General features: G+C 33.2%; 2 protein-coding genes and 1 long non-coding RNA gene across 15 annotated transcripts; 2 read left to right on the top strand and 1 right to left on the bottom strand.

Moving 5' to 3' along the window:
- Positions 1 to 444: 444 nt before the first annotated feature.
- LOC121779644 lies at positions 445 to 5,630 on the top strand. Of its 11 annotated transcripts, XR_006045869.1 has the most exons (7): positions 450 to 859; positions 951 to 1,060; positions 1,686 to 1,758; positions 1,862 to 2,467; positions 3,304 to 4,501; positions 4,748 to 4,825; positions 5,395 to 5,630. It is a non-coding gene; the product is annotated as an uncharacterized LOC121779644 (long non-coding RNA). The 11 variants fall into 11 exon arrangements; XR_006045867.1 differs by having other exon boundaries at positions 445 to 859; positions 3,304 to 4,825; XR_006045865.1 differs by having other exon boundaries at positions 452 to 859; positions 4,748 to 5,630.
- Positions 1,937 to 7,943, bottom strand: LOC121779643. Of its 2 annotated transcripts, XM_042177004.1 has the most exons (3): positions 7,540 to 7,943; positions 3,059 to 3,122; positions 1,937 to 2,138 (listed from the first exon to the last, which is right to left on the bottom strand). In XM_042177004.1, the coding sequence occupies exons 1-3, from the start codon at positions 7,779 to 7,781 to the stop codon at positions 2,088 to 2,090; spliced, it is 357 nt and encodes a 118-aa protein (XP_042032938.1). In that variant the 5' UTR covers positions 7,782 to 7,943; the 3' UTR covers positions 1,937 to 2,087. The 2 variants fall into 2 exon arrangements, with proteins under 2 accessions (XP_042032938.1, XP_042032937.1); XM_042177003.1 differs by lacking the exon at positions 3,059 to 3,122.
- A 5,388-nt stretch (positions 7,944 to 13,331) lies between these two features.
- LOC121778191 (tubby-like F-box protein 8) lies at positions 13,332 to 17,570 on the top strand. 2 transcript variants are annotated; one of them, XM_042175494.1, is made up of 5 exons: positions 13,332 to 13,485; positions 14,191 to 14,607; positions 14,739 to 14,826; positions 16,033 to 16,165; positions 16,661 to 17,570. In XM_042175494.1, the coding sequence occupies exons 2-5, from the start codon at positions 14,260 to 14,262 to the stop codon at positions 17,367 to 17,369; spliced, it is 1,278 nt and encodes a 425-aa protein (XP_042031428.1). In that variant the 5' UTR covers positions 13,332 to 13,485; positions 14,191 to 14,259; the 3' UTR covers positions 17,370 to 17,570. The 2 variants fall into 2 exon arrangements, with proteins under 2 accessions (XP_042031428.1, XP_042031429.1); XM_042175495.1 differs by having other exon boundaries at positions 13,342 to 13,595.
- Positions 17,571 to 17,607: the final 37 nt, after the last annotated feature.

Here is a 17,607-nt window from a genome sequence, read left to right as displayed (position 1 = left end):
CAATTCATGATTAGGTGTACCTGAACACTTCAACTTATTCAAAAATTCAACAGAATGTATCTCAGCTAAGCCATTTGATGTCAAATCTGAGTTTGAGATACTATCAGAACTCAAATAAACTCGACCCTGACACTGATCCAACGACATCATGAATTGGTTAACCTCATCAACAACCTCTAAAGTATGAGCAAGTATGGCACGATCATGCAAACAATTACTCAAAAGCCCATGTTTTAAAATTGAATCATAAAATAACAAATGGATCGTTTTTTGTAATAGTTTTTTCTCACAGCCCAACTCAATTATAAACAGAAGCCCAGACAAAAAAATAAATTGAGAAGCCCAACTTCTCATGTTAATAATACTAATTATAGGCCCATACGATATTTCAAACAAACTTACATAACTTATCAAACTAAATAAATTATAAGCATAATTAACAAAACTTAGTGTTTAATACGATACTATATAAAAAATATAGGAGTATATAGATCTTTGTCACATTGTATGCGCGCCGCATCAGACGGGAACCCTAATTTCAACCACCTTCTCCACGCCTCCATCGACGAAAAATGGCTCGTTCTCAGGCGGTGGACGACACAAGGACTCCATTGAACCACAAATCGGCGAAAACTCTGTGCGACGAAACCCAAATTCCTCTACCTTCTAGCCGCCTCCTCCGTCGTAAACGGAGAAACAGAGGAGGAGGACGGTGCCTACACTCCATTAAACACCAAATCGGTGACGGCTTCACACCGATTGCAGTTTGAATTTCCTTCACAATCCGAAGTCACCGAAGGTTTTCTTCGAAACCTTACCACGTCGGCAGCAAAAGAACCTCTCCGAAACCAGGAAAAAGGTAAACAATTGTTCACTCTGGAATTATAAGTTTTAGTTTTTAATTGCATGTTTAGTTATTCAATTAATTTCAATATAAAAATGTTTGCTAGGAATAGATCTCATAATATTGCAGCAGCTATGATTCTCTGCCACACACTTCAAAATCGTGACAACAATGGAAAAAGGATGACAAAATCAAAGCCGACAAATCCAGAAAAAGGTTAACCCTAGAGCCATTTTTAACAGATTAATTTTATGCTCATATTAGGAACACTAATTGCATTTAAATTTAGGTACTTATGTCACAGAACCCATTTCTTCACATTTTAATTGTTATTTGTGGATTAAATAGATGTCATGGAACTTTATATTGGTTGACATTTTATTTGTCAGAAAACCAAGGTCTTTATCAATACTAACATTATTTTTCATACATTACTTTGCAAGTGCTAGCAAATGAGGATATACAAAAAATAAACAAATGACAAAGGCTTGAGCAATTACTGACATGAACTTGAAGGTCTAGACATAGAGTTGTGATATGAATAGCTCTCCAAAATTGGTTGCTTCTTTTACTTTTTCATTGTTAAAGAATAAAATATGTAAATTTTTAACTGGAGAGGCCATTTTCTGTGTAATATTATTAGGGAGTGTTCTTTGGATTCTAGTCCCCTGTAAAACAAAATACATTAATAACTTATTCAACTTAGTTTAAAATAAAAGCACAGTTGTTTGGTAGAATAAAGAATATACTACCTTAATATCATGCAAAACACACTCTGAGGGGTATTATTTTTATCTTTATATTTCTAAATAAAAGAAAATAATCTTAAAACTTTTTGCAGGTGATGATGTACATGGATTGTAAAAAGAAGTGGCAGGAAAAGAACCAAGAATGCATATAAACTGTAAAATAAGGTAAATGACATTAAACAGTAGCTAATGCTACTAATTTAAAATAACCAGAAACATAGTAAATTTAGAAACAGAAAACAATAATATAACAACAAACTGATTGCAGGGACTGATCTACAAAAATATCAATCAAAGGAAGCATGACTTGAAAAAAGATGACATGAGCATGGAGGCAATGGCAGATTCAAGGTAAGAAAACTACATTGTAAAATGAGTTTTTACATATGCAAAATATTTAGCACTATTAGTAACATTGTGAAATTAGGATAACATAAACATGGACTTAATGACAAATTCAACTTAGATAACTGCATAATCATGTAGCTGAGAATTTACAGGAGATAACATAAACATGGACTGAATGATGCTTGGATTCTTGTCCCCTGTAACACAAAAGACATTAATAATTAGTTCCATTTAGTTTACAATAAAAGCATAGTTGTTTGGTACAGTGTTGTCAAAAACGCGCCCAGGGCGCGCTCGGGGCGCGGGTCGCCATGATCGAGGCCGGCTTCGCCCCAACATGGGTGAACCGAGCGAGATACGTGTGGCGCCGTCGGGGCGCGCTCTGGGCGGTCGGGGCGACTGGAGCGAGAGACGGAACTAGCGGCGGGGGCTTACCTGTTGCCGTCGGCCCTGCAGATTTTTTGTTTTACACAGAAAAAAGAAGAGGGAGGGGAGATGGAGACGAAGACATGATGATAGAGAGAGAGTGAGTTTACATTGGGAAATGAAATTGCTTTTTGACTTATTGTACTCCATCAATTAGTGTTATTTCTATTGTTATTATTTGTATAAGTAACATATTTTATTAATTTCTTATATTTATAATTTAATATTAGGTTTATATAAAGCTAATTTAGTAATCTTTAGAACATGTTTATTTGATAATATGTTTTATGATTAAATGAAGAGATTTAAAATAATAATTATGTTTATTTAAATGAAGATAAATAAAATAATAATTTATTATTTCTTCCAATCTTTCATCTTTTTCCAAAATGACTCTATTTTAAAATCCATTAATTAAATATTATAATAAGTAAATTGATTATAATTCCTCCAATAATTCTTTTCTACCAATGTCAAAATTGAACTTTAAAAATATTTTTTTCCTATGTAAATATAAGTATTTATATTATAGTGAATTATCTTTAATCATTAGTATTACTAATATATAAATAATAAATAATTTTTCGCCCCGATTCGTGGGTCCCTCGCCCCGCGACCCGGGGTCCAGCCTCATTGCCCCGGACCGACCCGCGACCCTAACAACACTGGTTTGGTAGAAAAAAGATCATACCACATTATCATGCAAAACACACTCTAGGCTGTTATCATTTTTATCCTCTGGAACCCCTTCATACCTACAGACACATCTTACTTTAATGGTAGAGTACTTTAATGGTGGAGGTAGTGATTGCCTTGGAAAGATTGTTTAAGCATGTTACAAAAGGAGACATTACTCCACAATCTATTCAATCAGATGGAAATCATATAATGTCAGAAGATGAATTGTAACAGTAAATAAAGACCATTTTTGTGCAGGAATTATGCTACTGAGAGGGTCATAAAAAAGGAAGAAAAGGAAAGTCAAGAAGATGTGGTAACAATAGGAAAACAACCAATACTACAAAAATGACAAAATGGTAAGAAAAACACATTCTTTCATTTCTTCCTAGCTGAGTATTTACAGGAGCTATATATCATAAACTAACTTCTATACAGATAAGTGCATTTCAGAAATAGGAAGAAATATATAAAGAAGATTCAATCAAGGGGAATGCAGATAAGAACTTGAAAAGAAACTCCACCAAGTTTGTGTGCTGATTCAGTTAAGTGTTTTCAGTTGTGAGGGGTTGGTGAGTGATTGTAGAAGCAGTTAGGAAAGGGTATTTATAGGGTAAAAAATGGCCAGCATGCTCTTAAAAAAGTCATTTAGGTTCCCAAAGAAACATAATAATTAGAAAGGCCTTCCAAATAACAAAATTAATATAGTCTGTCATAAAAATCTATTAATAAATAAGTCTTTTCATTATACTTCTTTTAACTACATATACTTAAATATTAATCACACAATACTAATCTGTCATTCAAAGAGAATCAGTGGCAAGTCACTAATTCAATTTCACTTACCTGAGCATAAAGTAGATTAGGTGTTTCAATACTATTATTAATCAGTAGTATTAGATTTGATTGTGAAGCAAAATACCCTCAGAAAATAATCAGTAGCATTACATTTGATTGTGAAGTAAAATACCCTCAGAAAATAACATTAAGACATAGAAAAGATTGAGAGGTTGTATTTTTTTAAACGGCTAGAAATCTACTATGTTCGAAATAAATTTCATGTATACATTAATATTCACTGATTGGGCCTTCTGTATACATTAATATCTCATTTATTGTAGTCTGTAGTATTTAAAGGAGTCTGTAGTATTTAAAGGACACTCTTTGATAGGAATATCAAAAGGAATAAATGAAACCCTAGAGAGATAGCAGCCGCCTCTATCATTGAAGGAAATAGAGAGAGAAATAAAACTTGCTCTCTCAATAAAGGAGAAGGAGAAAGACACAGATCTGGAGCAGCAGACTCTCACATTAGAGGAAAAGGAGAGAGACACAAATGTGGTGACAGCTGGTGTCTAAACAATGATTACAAAAGAGCACAGGTGTGATCCACGTATGAACACCTATTGAACTCTAGCATGAAACAAACCGTAGGAAGAGAAGAGTTATACAAAAGGTAATAGTACATATTTATTCAGCTTCCTCAAATATTTTTCTGCCCAAATCAACAGAGATTGAGTATTTAAATATGAATTTGATTAAGTGAGTCATTATAGCAGAAAAATAAATATGAATAATTAGAGCTTATTGCAATGTTTTACATGTGTGAGTTTAGATTATATAAATTTCCATATATATGGTTGCTTGAGGTTAAAAAAACAACTCAACCCTAATGAAATATTAGCCGCCTTTCACTATGCAGGAAAAAGGAAAAGCATACATGACATGTCAGACTTGGGGGCTCAAAGCTATTCTATTTCATCATCACATAACGGAATAGGTATGAAATTCTTTTCTTTTAATACATCATAACTAAATGAGACTCAGTTATAGTTTTTGCATCTCAATCTAATGGGTACAGATTAATTACTATACCTAGTCAGAATTATATCATCCATGTTTAAATTTTTTTCAGAATATAGCTAAAGTATGCTTCTTTTAACTACATATACTTAAATATTAAACACATAATACTACATCTTGCAATTAGCGCACTACAACTAAGATTACTTTTATTAATCTGCCATTCAGATAGAATCAGTAGCAAGTTACTAATTCAATCACTTTCCTGATCATAAAGTAGATTAGGTATTCAATCCAATTAGTAAATAACATTAAGACTTAGAAAAGATTGAGAGGTTGTATTTTTTTGAATTGCCAGAAATTTCACAATAGTTCGAAATAAATTTCATGTACTAATCATTATAGTGACATTATAATCTTTCATACACTAATTGCTTAATGCTTTGCAGGTAATATTACTGAATTTAATGGTGTTTCTACATTTTTCCATTTTATTTAAAGAAATGACTTACATGGATTACTAATATATGTTGCATTTATTATCAGGGACAAATGGATCAATATGAGCTTTGGAAATATGGGGAAAATATATTGGTAATAGAAAATAGTATAAAATTACTACAACCTATGTCGATCCTACAAAAAGGGCTGTAATCTATCCCTCTCTCTCTCTATATATATCCCCATCTCTCTCTCTATCTCGGTCTCTCTCTATATCTATCTTGCTAATTTTTCATGTTCTATAATTCTGATTTTATTATCTAAGTTACTTATTTTTAATGCTGTAAAATTGTCATTTAATTCTATGATGCTTATATCACAGGTTCTTCTTGGTATTTTTTAGTATTTTTAAAGTGCAGGTATAAATTGAATTAAAAACAAATTTAAAATTCTGAAAATGAGTTGATTTTACAAAACCTATGCAAGCATAAGTACCAGTGCCATGCTCCCCAAAATAAAAGGCTTTCACAATATCCCATGCCATGCTCTGTCTTAAAGTTTTGTGCAGAGTAATTTTTTATTGAGTGAACAATTATCAACAGTTTTCCCGCCAAAAAGGATAGAATTGGTATTTCTGAAAAGTTTCACGAAACTGTCACTTTATATAATGATAGATTGTTTAGTTTGAATTGTTAATGTTGTGTAGGTGAATTGTGTTATAATTTTTTGTAGGTGAATTTGTGTATTATTTGATATTGGTGTTCCATTTTATAATATTGGCTTAAATAATATCTAATTATTGAAATTGTTTAGGTTTGTGTATTGTTTAATTTGAATTGTGAATATTGTGTCGATGAATTATGGTATCATCTTCAAGTTTTCATCGAAGACTCTTATGTGGTCCTTAGGACCCTTCCGTATTATATCTTCAGAGACAACACGTCTCTAATAATATATGGGCAGGAGTTGAATCAGAAGACGTACGCTGCAGAAGATATGAATGAATCATTTGGGATGTTCCCATACATCTGCGTGTTTTGGCAGTAATCGATGAGATGGGGTTCGGCGGCATAATGAGGTGTGGTCAACCAAAGGGCATTGATCACCATCTTATCACCGCGTTGATTGAACGATGGAGGCCAGAGACTCACACGTTTCACTTTCTAGTCGGTGAAGCGACAGTGACATTAGAAGACGTGGAGGTCTTATGGGGCCTCAAAGTTGACGGTGATGCTTTGACGGGTTACATCCCCAGTCAACTATTGGTTCTAACTTTCTCTGGATTATCTTGGATTTGTATCAGATACAGTTGAGTTGAAAGAAATGGTTTGGAAACGGACAAGCTTATCAAATCAACTAAGGATTGAATTGAGTGATGAACACGATCCTTAGTTGGAATTTTATATAGTGGTCGTGTTTATCACTCAATTCAATCATTAGTTGATTTGATAAGTTTATCTGTTTCCAAACCATTTCTTTCAACTCAACTGTATCTAATACAAATCCAAGATAATTCAGAGAAAGTTGGATCCAATAGTTGACATCCTGGGGATGTAACCCGTCAAAGCATCACCATCAACTTTGAGGCCCAATAAGACCTCCCCGTCTTCCAATGTCACCGTCGCTTCACTAACTGGAAAGTGAAACGTGTGAGTCTCTGGCCTCCTTCGTTCAATCAACGCGGTGATAAGATGGTGGTCAATGTCCTTTGGTTGACCACACCTCAATATGCCGCCGAACCTCATCCCGTCTATTAGGAAACATCCCAAATGATTCCTTCATATCTTCTGCAGCGTACGTCTTCTGATTCAACTCCTGCCCATATATTATTAGAGACGTGTTGTCTCTGAAGATATAATACGGAAGGGTCCTCAGGACCACGTAAGAGTCTTCGACGAGAACTTGAAGATGATGCCATAATTCACCTCCACAACATTCACAATTCAAATTAAACAATACACAAACCTAAACATTTTCAATAATTAGATACTATTTAAGCCAATATCACAAAATGGAAAACCAATATCAAATAATGCACAATACACAAATGCACAAATTCACTTACATAACATTGCACAAATTCACCTACACGACACTAAAATAATCCAAACTAAACAATATAAATCAATCTAAACAAATTCAGCGTGGAGCGTTCACCGGGGCAGCAGATTGCAATATATTCACGAGTTATCGGATTGCATATGTAAATGTGAGGCTCTAGCGATGAGTGTAGAAGAAGCAATCCATTACCTGCCCGAGATAGATGTATTGATTCTGAATTTTCGCAAGGGATTCCGAGATCTATGAGTTGGTGGAGGTGAAGAGCGTGGCTCTCCACATCGGCTTTGTCTTTGTCTTCGAATTCGAAAATTTTGCAGCGAATTGAGTTGTTCTCCGTCGGAATCAGGCGAGCTAGGACGGGTGGGGTTTTGATTTTGGATTTGGGGAAATCGTCGGACTGGAGCAGATTGAGCCATGGTTTGCAGACGCATTTGCTGATTGAAATGCTTCGGAGAGGGAGGATGTTGGTGGTGAGTTCTGATGGCAGATTTATGAAGGAATTTTGCTCCATCAATGGTGGAAATTGAATGCGAGTTTAAACTGACGGTAGAAGAAGAAGCAGTAGTAGGTAGGCGCTGCGCTCGCTGTGTGAATTTGTTTTAAATTTGTTTTCACTATTATACGAGTTTGTAGTAAGAGTTGCAAAACACCAAATCAGTGGGCTGGCTAGTTGAATATATACATTGGGCCAAGGAAGCCACTCAAGCCTAGTTTTAAACTGTCTAGCCCAACCCTTTATTCCATTGGTCAAGCATAAAATCATTGGACCCAATCCAGTTTAGGAACCATTAAATGGGTTTGTTTAGCTAGCTTTAATTGTACATTACCAAATTAATACATATGAATTAATACTATATGAGTATATTCTAATTATAGAATTTTTAATCAAGGATGATAAAAAAAAAGTAAATAAGCAATCATCCACATTTAATTAATACTCTCTATGTCCCATAATAGATGTCACACTTTCCTTTTTAGTTTGTCCCGCGAAAGATGCACATTTCCTTTTTTGGAAAAAGTTATCTCTCACATTATTATAAATATACTATTTTCTCTCTCCATTTAACACACAAAACAATATCTCCTAAAATCCCGTGTCATTTCCCAAATGTGTCATCTATTATAGGACGGAGAGAGTATATAAAAACCTTGGTAGAGACTTTCATAAGTTTTGGTAGTGAGATAAATATTTCAAAATATACTAGTATTATAGGACGGAGAGAGTATATAAAATCCTTGGTAGAGATTGTCATAAGTTTTGGTAGTGAGATAAATATTTCAAAATATACTAGTATTTCTTCACTTGATTCATGTGGTGAAGAAAACTAGTCGAATTCGTCAACAACAATGACAGATTTAGGGGAGTGTGCAGTTGACCACTCGAATCGCTTGAAAAATTTAATTGTTCTTCAAAGTCGAACAAAAAAAACATCTGGTTATAGAAATATTTGTTTTCAATACATGTCACATAAAATCAATTTTTAAAATACTTATTAGATCTTAATTTTTACTACTTAATTAGTTATTAACTTTATAGTAGCTACTACTATTTTACTTCTTCAATCGTTATTTTGCTATTTTATGTTATCCATGTAAAATAGGTCTCCTCATTGTGTCGAATCTGTACCCCAACATCCCTTGACGATATTTATTTGAAAATACCATAAATTGTTCACCTTTTGCAAATCCCATAATAAATGGGTTTAAATCTTTTGATAGCAATCTGATATTTAAGTACAACTAATAAATTGAGATACAGATAGACAATCAATTAAAAGATTGATGGAATTCATTATTCATAATAGTGTTGATTTCTATTCACAAGTCAAAAAAGGTGTTTTTTTTGGAAACAGTTATTGAGATAGTAGATCATTTCATATTTCTCCTCCAAGTCTAACTTCATTTTTTTAAAATCTAAGGTCTCTTTCTGAATCAACTTGCACCCAATATTTTGCTTTTTTAATGGGGCATTTTGTTAGGTTCACAGACAATATCCAATCAGTTATTATTATTTATTTATTTTGTGTATTGCATGAAAACAGATATGTGGGCTTCTATGATCTAATGATCAAATCAATTTGTTATCTCAATTTAATTTGATTTCGATATGCATGTAGCTTACCTAACAAGACATATATAATGTGAATTGCGAAAAGATTGCAAGTAGAAGAATTGACTAAATTCTTGGTAGTATTTTGAATTTCTCAACATATTATATTTTGAAAATAAGTTAATTAATAAAATCAATATTTGAATGATATTTTTTCTGAAATTTTTGTTATTTACTTAAAAGTGGTCATGCGCCATTCATGAAAATTTTCAGTGGAGCAAACAATTTTGTCAACACTATTAATAATAATGTTTTGTACCTTTCAAAAATAGATATTTTCATTTTAAAGTAAAATTCGTACTACTTGACAATACTTTTAAAAATAATTCAATTACTAGTGACATTTTTTGGTTGTGTTGCTTACAAATGGAGGATGAGGCGTGAGTTGTAAAAATACTTAATGTGGTTAGTTGTTGAATAGTTGGTGTAAATAATCTGTTAATTAATCCTCTGACGTAGGATTAGGTTAATGCCTGCAACATGCAATTCAATAGGCCAACAAGGAAATGGCCTTTCCGAATTAAAAATCTCTGACAAATAATATTGTTATTTCATACAATGGCTTCATAGTTGATACACACATCTCAACAATACTAGTTTGTTTAATTAAAAGCTCAAGTCTGCTCGAATAATTAATTAATTAATCTTGAGCCGATAAATTACTTCCTCGATCAGATTATGAGTATCTAACTGGACGGTAACAGTTTTAGTGAATGGCCACTAAGAAAATTAAAAAATTAAGTTTAGTAATTCAATAACCTCGTCAAGCTTTTTTGGGTTTTTTGCAAAAAATACACAGATTTTATTTTGTATATTTCTTTTTTCAAAAAACACACATAAACATTATAAGTTCGACTTTGAAATCCTTCAAAATAGAAGAATGATTCGAGATTGATTGATTTTATTGAACATTGTTAATGCCTTAATGGTTTAGTAGTAATCTAGGAGGAGAGAGATTAGGAGATTCAATTGAAATTGAAGAGAAAATTTATAGCATCCACACCATAATCCTTTACTCTTCATCATTATTCGATCATAATCTCTATAAGTATATTAATAAACAAAATACAAAAAAATTGTAAAAAAATGAAATTATATAATCAGTTTAAATGAAAAATTACATATTTCAATTAAGTATAAATGATACTCTATTTTTTCATATCCCATATTTCAATAATCACATAACATTGATTATATAAGACTTCATGATTATGTTACTATTATTTATAATTAGAAGTATGTTAACAAGGAATTCGAGATGTTTTTACTGTGAGCAATAATTTAAGATGATTTTAATAATACTCATTATTGTCCAGCTAATTAAGACAATTTATGCATTCATGTAATTGAGGTAAATTTAGAAGTATTAACCAAGAAAGGATGGAGTATAAATACTGAATTCCATGTTAGAGCGATAATTAATGTGAATTCCAAATTACTTATAATAAATTCCAAATTACTTATAATATAACTGTAAATTACAAAATAACATATAGGACCTCACTCAATAAGAAAGCTTTAATGATACATTGACACGAAATGTAAACAACTTTACCAGAAAAAATTCAGTGCTCCAAGCATACCACGGTGGACAGCTGATGTGGTATGCCCTACCAATAAGATTTTGACAACTAGATATATACATGGACCATACCTCCACCTATAAACATGGCTTCACAGATATAGAAATTTTGCATGTCCACAAATATCCATATATACAAGCATTAAGTACCCTATATTCAATGCATTTAAACCATTTTTATTAAATAAGATTGTGGAGTAAAAATTACACAAGTATATATACATCACCAATTTATATGGTGGGAGGTATTTTTTATTCAAATTTAGAGTCATCACAAAACTCTTGAAACAATTTTATTTATAAAAATATTTAATGTACGAACTATCGAATAATGTTGATATGATTAAACTTTATGGTTGGTGATTTTGAGTATACTATTTTATTTATTTTTATTTTAAATTTAATTCATATTTATTATGACAATCTCTCACTCTATTTTGTTTATAGTGATATTTTATGGTATACTAACAAAAATTTAATATAGTAAAAATAGTTTTTGGTCAGCTTAAATTTATTAAATATCTTTATATTTTTTAGCATAGAATATAAATATTAGCAAATTAATGTGCCATGGAAAAATAAAATGACAATTATAGTGTATAATCATACAAGTATATAATTGTGCACGATTCTAACAATAAGAAAAAAAAATGTCATTAAATAATACTCCAATATGCAATGCTAACAATAAAAAATACTTCCCACCATGTAAATGGATAAGACTAATACTTATGTAAATTTCTCTCCACAATCTTTATTTAATGTGAAAGATATAAGTGCACTAAATTTTTTATCCAAATTTACATCGATTCAGTGTGAATTCAACGACCTAATATTGAAGCTTTTATATTATTGCAAAGACTTAACAAGAAATGATTCACTCTGTATACAAAGAATAGTACAATCAACATTATCCACTATGATTAAATATGCCATAATAGACATAAAATGCAAATAAACCGTTACAAAAATAGATAATCCAAAGAATAAATTTCTCATACATACCTTCAATGATTAGAAACGTAATTGCAACTCTAGTGGGATGAATTATTTCGTAAAGAGTTAATTCGCACTTAAATCATATTCACTCTGTTCCACTCTAAGTAAAAACATTTTAATTCGATTCGACATTTTATGCAGTGTTATTTTGTGAGTAAAGTAAAGAGAGTAATTTCTCTATATTTAAAAATATGTCATTTAGAATAAAACATCCCAAAACGAAAAAATGTATCACTTAGGATGGGACAGGAAACAAATAAATTTTAAATCTGAAATATAAAATTATAAATTTTCATTTTTTCAATTGTCTATCATAATTAAAAGTAGAACTAATAGGATAAAATCAGTACAATATAACAACAAAACTACTCCCTTCGTCCCAACTAAGTTGATACAAAACTTTTGGACACGAAAATTAAGAAATTATGTTGAATATATTAAATGAAAGTAAAATAAACTAGGAAAGAGAACAAAGTAGAAGAGATAAAGAGAGTATAAAGTAAATTATGAAATAAAGTAAGAGTGATAGAATCTTTTGTTTTTAGTCAAGACGGGAAATGACTCAACTTTGTTTAGACATCCAAAAAAGAATACGACTCAACTTAGTTGGGACTGAGGGAGTATATTGTTTTGAAATTATAAACATCCTTTAATTAACACTAAAATATAATTGTAATATTATTTTGTTAAAACAAGATTGTTTTGTCATCTTATAATCTTATCTACTCCCTCCGTCCGTGAAATGTTGTCCAGTTTTGCCATTTTGAACCGTCCGTGAAATGTTGTCCACTTTGCTTTTTTTTTCCCATTTTTAGTAAATGGACCTCACTTTCAACTAATTCATTACAGTTTACACTCATATTCTATTATAAAAAATTAAAAACCATATATAAATGTGGGACCTATATTCCATTAACTTTTTTCACTAACTTTTCTTCACATTTTTTAAACTTGTGTCAAGTCAAACTTGGATAACATTTCATGGACGTAGGGAGTATAAGATTATGATTTCATATTAATATTGACCAAAAGTCAAAGTTACTACTAGTATGTAAATGATATTTCCCCTTTTATAAAAACTCAGTCAATTGAGATTAAAACATGATTCTTAATTATTCTGTATTTAACAGATTCATATTGTACATCCAATAATTATTTTTTGTGAATGCTGCAGTCTGACTCCACACAATTTCAATTTCCAAATTGAAAATCATAAATAAAAGTAAAAAGATGATTGAATTTAACAGCTTGGATTTATAATGTTTTTTCGTTGTTAAAAAGCAAAGCAGGGGTTGCCCTTGAAAATGACAGGGAGTGGAGTCCGACACACAGAAGCAGTTTTCTAGAGAGAGAAACCTCTCACCCAAACCGCCGTGTGTTTCAACCTCAAGGAACAAATCCGATCGCATTTTCACAACAACCGCCGTCGCCATCTATGGACCAGGTAATCCATCCATCAATATACCATACCTCCGCCTCTTCTCGCCATTCCCTCTTTTGGCTATCAATTGAAGCTATCTGCTTGTCAATGGCTGCGCCTAATTCAGTGATAATGTGAGACTGCTCGTTTCTTCTTCGTTTCATTTTTCAATTTTAGTTCCATTTCTGGAGTGTAGTTGAGTGAATTAGAGGTTGAATAGGAGAATTAATCGACTAATCTGGCCTGTTTATGTGATTCGTATTTGGAATTGATGTTTTTGAGTAATTAGACTCGAGGTTATGTTTAGGAAATTAGTCTGAATTTGAACATATTTTTCCATTTCCTTTTTTTGAAGATATAATCATATAGTATTACTTACATTTTTGGGGATTCTGTTATTTCCTGTGAAACTAGCGTTTTCCGTTTATGGATTTACAACATTTTTTGGTTTTAGAATATGTTAAATAAGCGGGAAAGGGGAAACTGCTCGTTAATTAAAATATAGCGTTTGATCTGCCTTTTTTTTGCCATTTGAGCTTCTTCTTTTGGGGAATCTTCTTTTCTTGCTTTGCGCTTGTCCTCGTTCTTCTTTATTTCCTTTGTGGTTAAGCTATAGAAAAAGTTATTTTGATAAAGACATATGGTGAACTGCTCTAGCTTCTGTGTGAAAGATGCTAATGATTTGAATTTAACCTCTGTGGCTGATAATTCCAATGCTTCCAAATGCAGATAAGCTTGAAAGGGCAGGATAAGAAGTTCAAGTGTGTTGATTGACTAGTGATAGTGTTACTTCGGTAGATGTCGTTCCGTAGCCTAGCTCGTGACTTAAGGGATAGTATTGGAAGCTTGTCGAGGCGGAGTTTTGATGTGAGGCTGCACACTAACCACCGTGGGAAGTCTCATGGTGCTGTCCATGAGTTGCACGACCAGCCTGAAGTTATTCAGACAAGTTGTTGGGCTGGCCTTCCACCTGAACTGCTCTATGATGTGATCAAGAGATTGGAAGAGAGTGAGAGTACATGGCCTGCCCGAAAGCATGTGGTGGCATGTGGAGCGGTTTGCCGGTCATGGAGGGAGATGTGCAAAGAAATTGTTCAATGCCCTGAATTGTCCGGAAAATTGACCTTTCCAGTATCCCTCAAGCAGGTTAGCGTTTCTTTATTTTTTCATTGATTTTGTTATTACCTTTTGCTTGTCAAGCCAAGTGATAGTTGGACTTGGTTGGTTACCTGATGATTAATGTTTTGCTAAAAGTATACTGTGTTTCTCATATGCAGCCAGGGTTTCGAGATGGAATGATCCAGTGTTTCATTAAGAGAGACAAGTCTAAGTTGACTTACCAACTATTTCTGTGCCTTAGTCCTGGTAAGTATTTGATAAATATTAAGAGAGACAAGTCTAAGTATTTGATACTGACAGTGCATATGTAAAACTAAAACCTTGATGTTTATGATGAAATCCTGCTTCTTTTATTATTGATTTTAGTTGCTTGATGAACCTAGTATCGCTTTAGATTCATGTTGTGTTTGTGACCACATGATCATAGTAAACTAGATAATTCAGTTATAGTATGTTGTTTTGCATTTGCTTCAGTTCAATGTATGTTTTATTGATTGAAATTCATACGTATTAATTTTTTTCGCAAAGCTGGATGTAAAATTTTAGAGATGTTCTATTAACATGCCAGTCACATTATCTTCTGGTGATATAAGTAAAATTGTAATCCTTTGTAGCATCTCAGGTTATGCATAGTCCCACTCTGAGTTCCAGAGTTGTGAAACCATTGTGATTTGTTCTGTTTTGGTTATAATTTTACTTGCTAAATAGAAAATTAACTTTTCAAGAGATTGGAATAGCAAGTTATTCGTAGTATTCCTGAAAAAAGTTCTATTTACATATGTTATTATATCTGAGGATGAATGAGGAGCTATCTAATGAGCCAAAAATTTATTCTTTTTCTTTGGAGTTACCCTGCGGAACCATTTCCCATTTCCCAAGTAAGTTATTGCTTAAAGAGTTATCCAAAGGTTTTTCTATCCATGCCATTGATGTTGGCTTCTTGAGGAGCTATCAGGAGAGTTTCATTAGCTCTTTCATAGTTACGTCATTTTGAAGTCCTGTATCATAATATTCGCTCATCCTTTTATGTTTACCACTCCAAGCCTGATGATACAACTGATTAGCTGATCTCCATATATATTCTTTTTAATAAATGAATTGCTTTCCATGTGTGGGGTCACATAGGGTTCTGAGTTTCTGACATGATTTTTATAGTTGACCTAGTACTTTGATAAAGAACCTAGTTATTTCGATAAAGAAAAGAATTATTGAGTTCCTGTTTCTGAATGATGCAGTTTTACACTCTAAATTTGGAGATTTTGATACCAACCATTGGTTGTGGAAACCTTCACTTTTTTAATAATTTGAAAAGGATAAGAAGCTTGTAGGATGAATGCATGCTTGCTGAGTGACTAGGGTGTAGGGGTTTAAGTGAATTTGCTGTTTTACTGTACTATATTTTACCTTTTATATTCTGTTCATCTAATTTGTTAATATTTCCTATTTTTGCAGTGTTGCTTGTAGAGAATGGAAAATTTCTTCTTTCTGCAAAACGGGTCCGCCGAACTACTTGTACAGAGTATGTGATATCGATGGATGCTTATAGCATATCAAGGTCAAACCGCAGCTATATTGGTAAAGTCAGGTGAGTATATTTCGTAAGCCACAGTTTCTTTCCTCTGAGCTTTGCCACAATCTGGCCATCCAATCATCACATTGTTTGAGAAGGGATTTACATAGTGCTGCACATTTATCGTTCCTACATCGGTAGACAGATTAAGAATTTTGTTAAATCTCGCAATAAGATCATCCATAACTATTCAATCTTTCATTCCTCTCAACAAAGTCTCTAAATAACATTTCTAGGATTCTTATTCTTGCTTCCTTCCGACATCCAAGGCAAAATCCACTAAAATTGTGTAGATGGTTATCTAGAATGGAAGCATCCATCTACCCATCATGCATAAGCTGAAATTTACTTGGTTAATGAAGAAGCTAATATTCACTTAGTTATTTGATTTTGTACATGGGGGTTGTGACTTGAGGACACCGGAGTTGTGTTTATAGTTGTATTTGTTACCATTCATCTCATAATTTGAAACGGTTTAACTGACCGCATTTGCTACCTTGCTCTGATCAGGTCCAATTTTCTTGGAACCAAGTTCATAATTTATGACACACAGCCACCATACAACAACGCCAACATCTCCCCACCTGGTCGTACCAGCCGCAGGTTCTACTCAAAGAAAGTTTCGCCAAAAGTCCCCAGTGGAAGTTACAACATTGCACAAGTCGCATATGAGCTTAATGTGCTTGGCACAAGGGGTCCTCGTAGGATGCACTGTGCCATGCACACAATCCCCATTTCTTCACTCGAGCCCGGTGGTTCTGTCCCTGGCCAACCCGAGCTACTTCTCCGCCCTCTCGAAGACTCATTCAGGAGTATTTCATTATCTAAATCGATAGCTGGCTCAACTGAGTTCAGCAGTGCTCGATTTTCAGACATAGCCGGTCCACACGGGGAAGAAGATGGTGGAAAGGATAGAACCTTAGTTCTGAAAAACAAGGCTCCAAGGTGGCACGAACAACTGCAGTGCTGGTGCCTCAACTTCAGAGGAAGGGTAACGGTCGCATCAGTCAAGAATTTCCAGCTGATTGCGGCGACTCCAGCAGCCGCTGGCACCCCAACCCCATCCCAACCGAACCAGTCTGATCAAGACAAGATCATATTACAATTTGGCAAGGTTGGTAAAGATATGTTTACGATGGATTATCGACATCCGTTGTCTGCATTTCAAGCCTTCGCCATATGCTTAAGCAGTTTCGACACAAAATTGGCATGTGAATAGTAGCAGCAGCACAAGAATTATGCATTAGGCTTCTTCTCATTTTCATGGCCAGTGTGTAATTACTGGTTTGCCCTTATATATGAAGTAGTCTTCTCATTGTTAGTCTGTTTTTCCTTCAAACTCTGCCAGAGTAAGATGATTCTGTTGTACTGTACAATAATTTTTCTTTTTCTTGACAATCGAAAACCGCCTTTCGCTTTACCTTGCCGTAGTTTTCAGTTTTGTAGATGCTACATCC

Source organism: Salvia splendens, chromosome 19 (assembly GCF_004379255.2).
Source record: "Salvia splendens isolate huo1 chromosome 19, SspV2, whole genome shotgun sequence".
NCBI classification, from domain to species: Eukaryota; Viridiplantae; Streptophyta; class Magnoliopsida; order Lamiales; family Lamiaceae; genus Salvia; species Salvia splendens.
Note: the sequence above shows the minus strand (reverse complement) of the source record. Positions and strands in the feature narration are given on the sequence as shown.

Coding starts and splice junctions, on each gene's coding strand:
- LOC121779643 (XM_042177003.1), bottom strand. CDS start 7,861: ATGGAGCAAAATTCCTTCATAAATCTGCCATCAGAACTCACCACCAAC. Junction 2,139..7,539: donor AATACATCTATCTCGGGCAG/GTAATGGATTGC, acceptor TTTGTGTTACAG/GGGACAAGAATCCAAGCATC.
- LOC121778191 (XM_042175494.1), top strand. CDS start 14,260: ATGTCGTTCCGTAGCCTAGCTCGTGACTTAAGGGATAGTATTGGAAGC. Junction 14,827..16,032: donor ATTTCTGTGCCTTAGTCCTG/GTAAGTATTTGA, acceptor CTATTTTTGCAG/TGTTGCTTGTAGAGAATGGA. Junction 16,166..16,660: donor AGCTATATTGGTAAAGTCAG/GTGAGTATATTT, acceptor TGCTCTGATCAG/GTCCAATTTTCTTGGAACCA.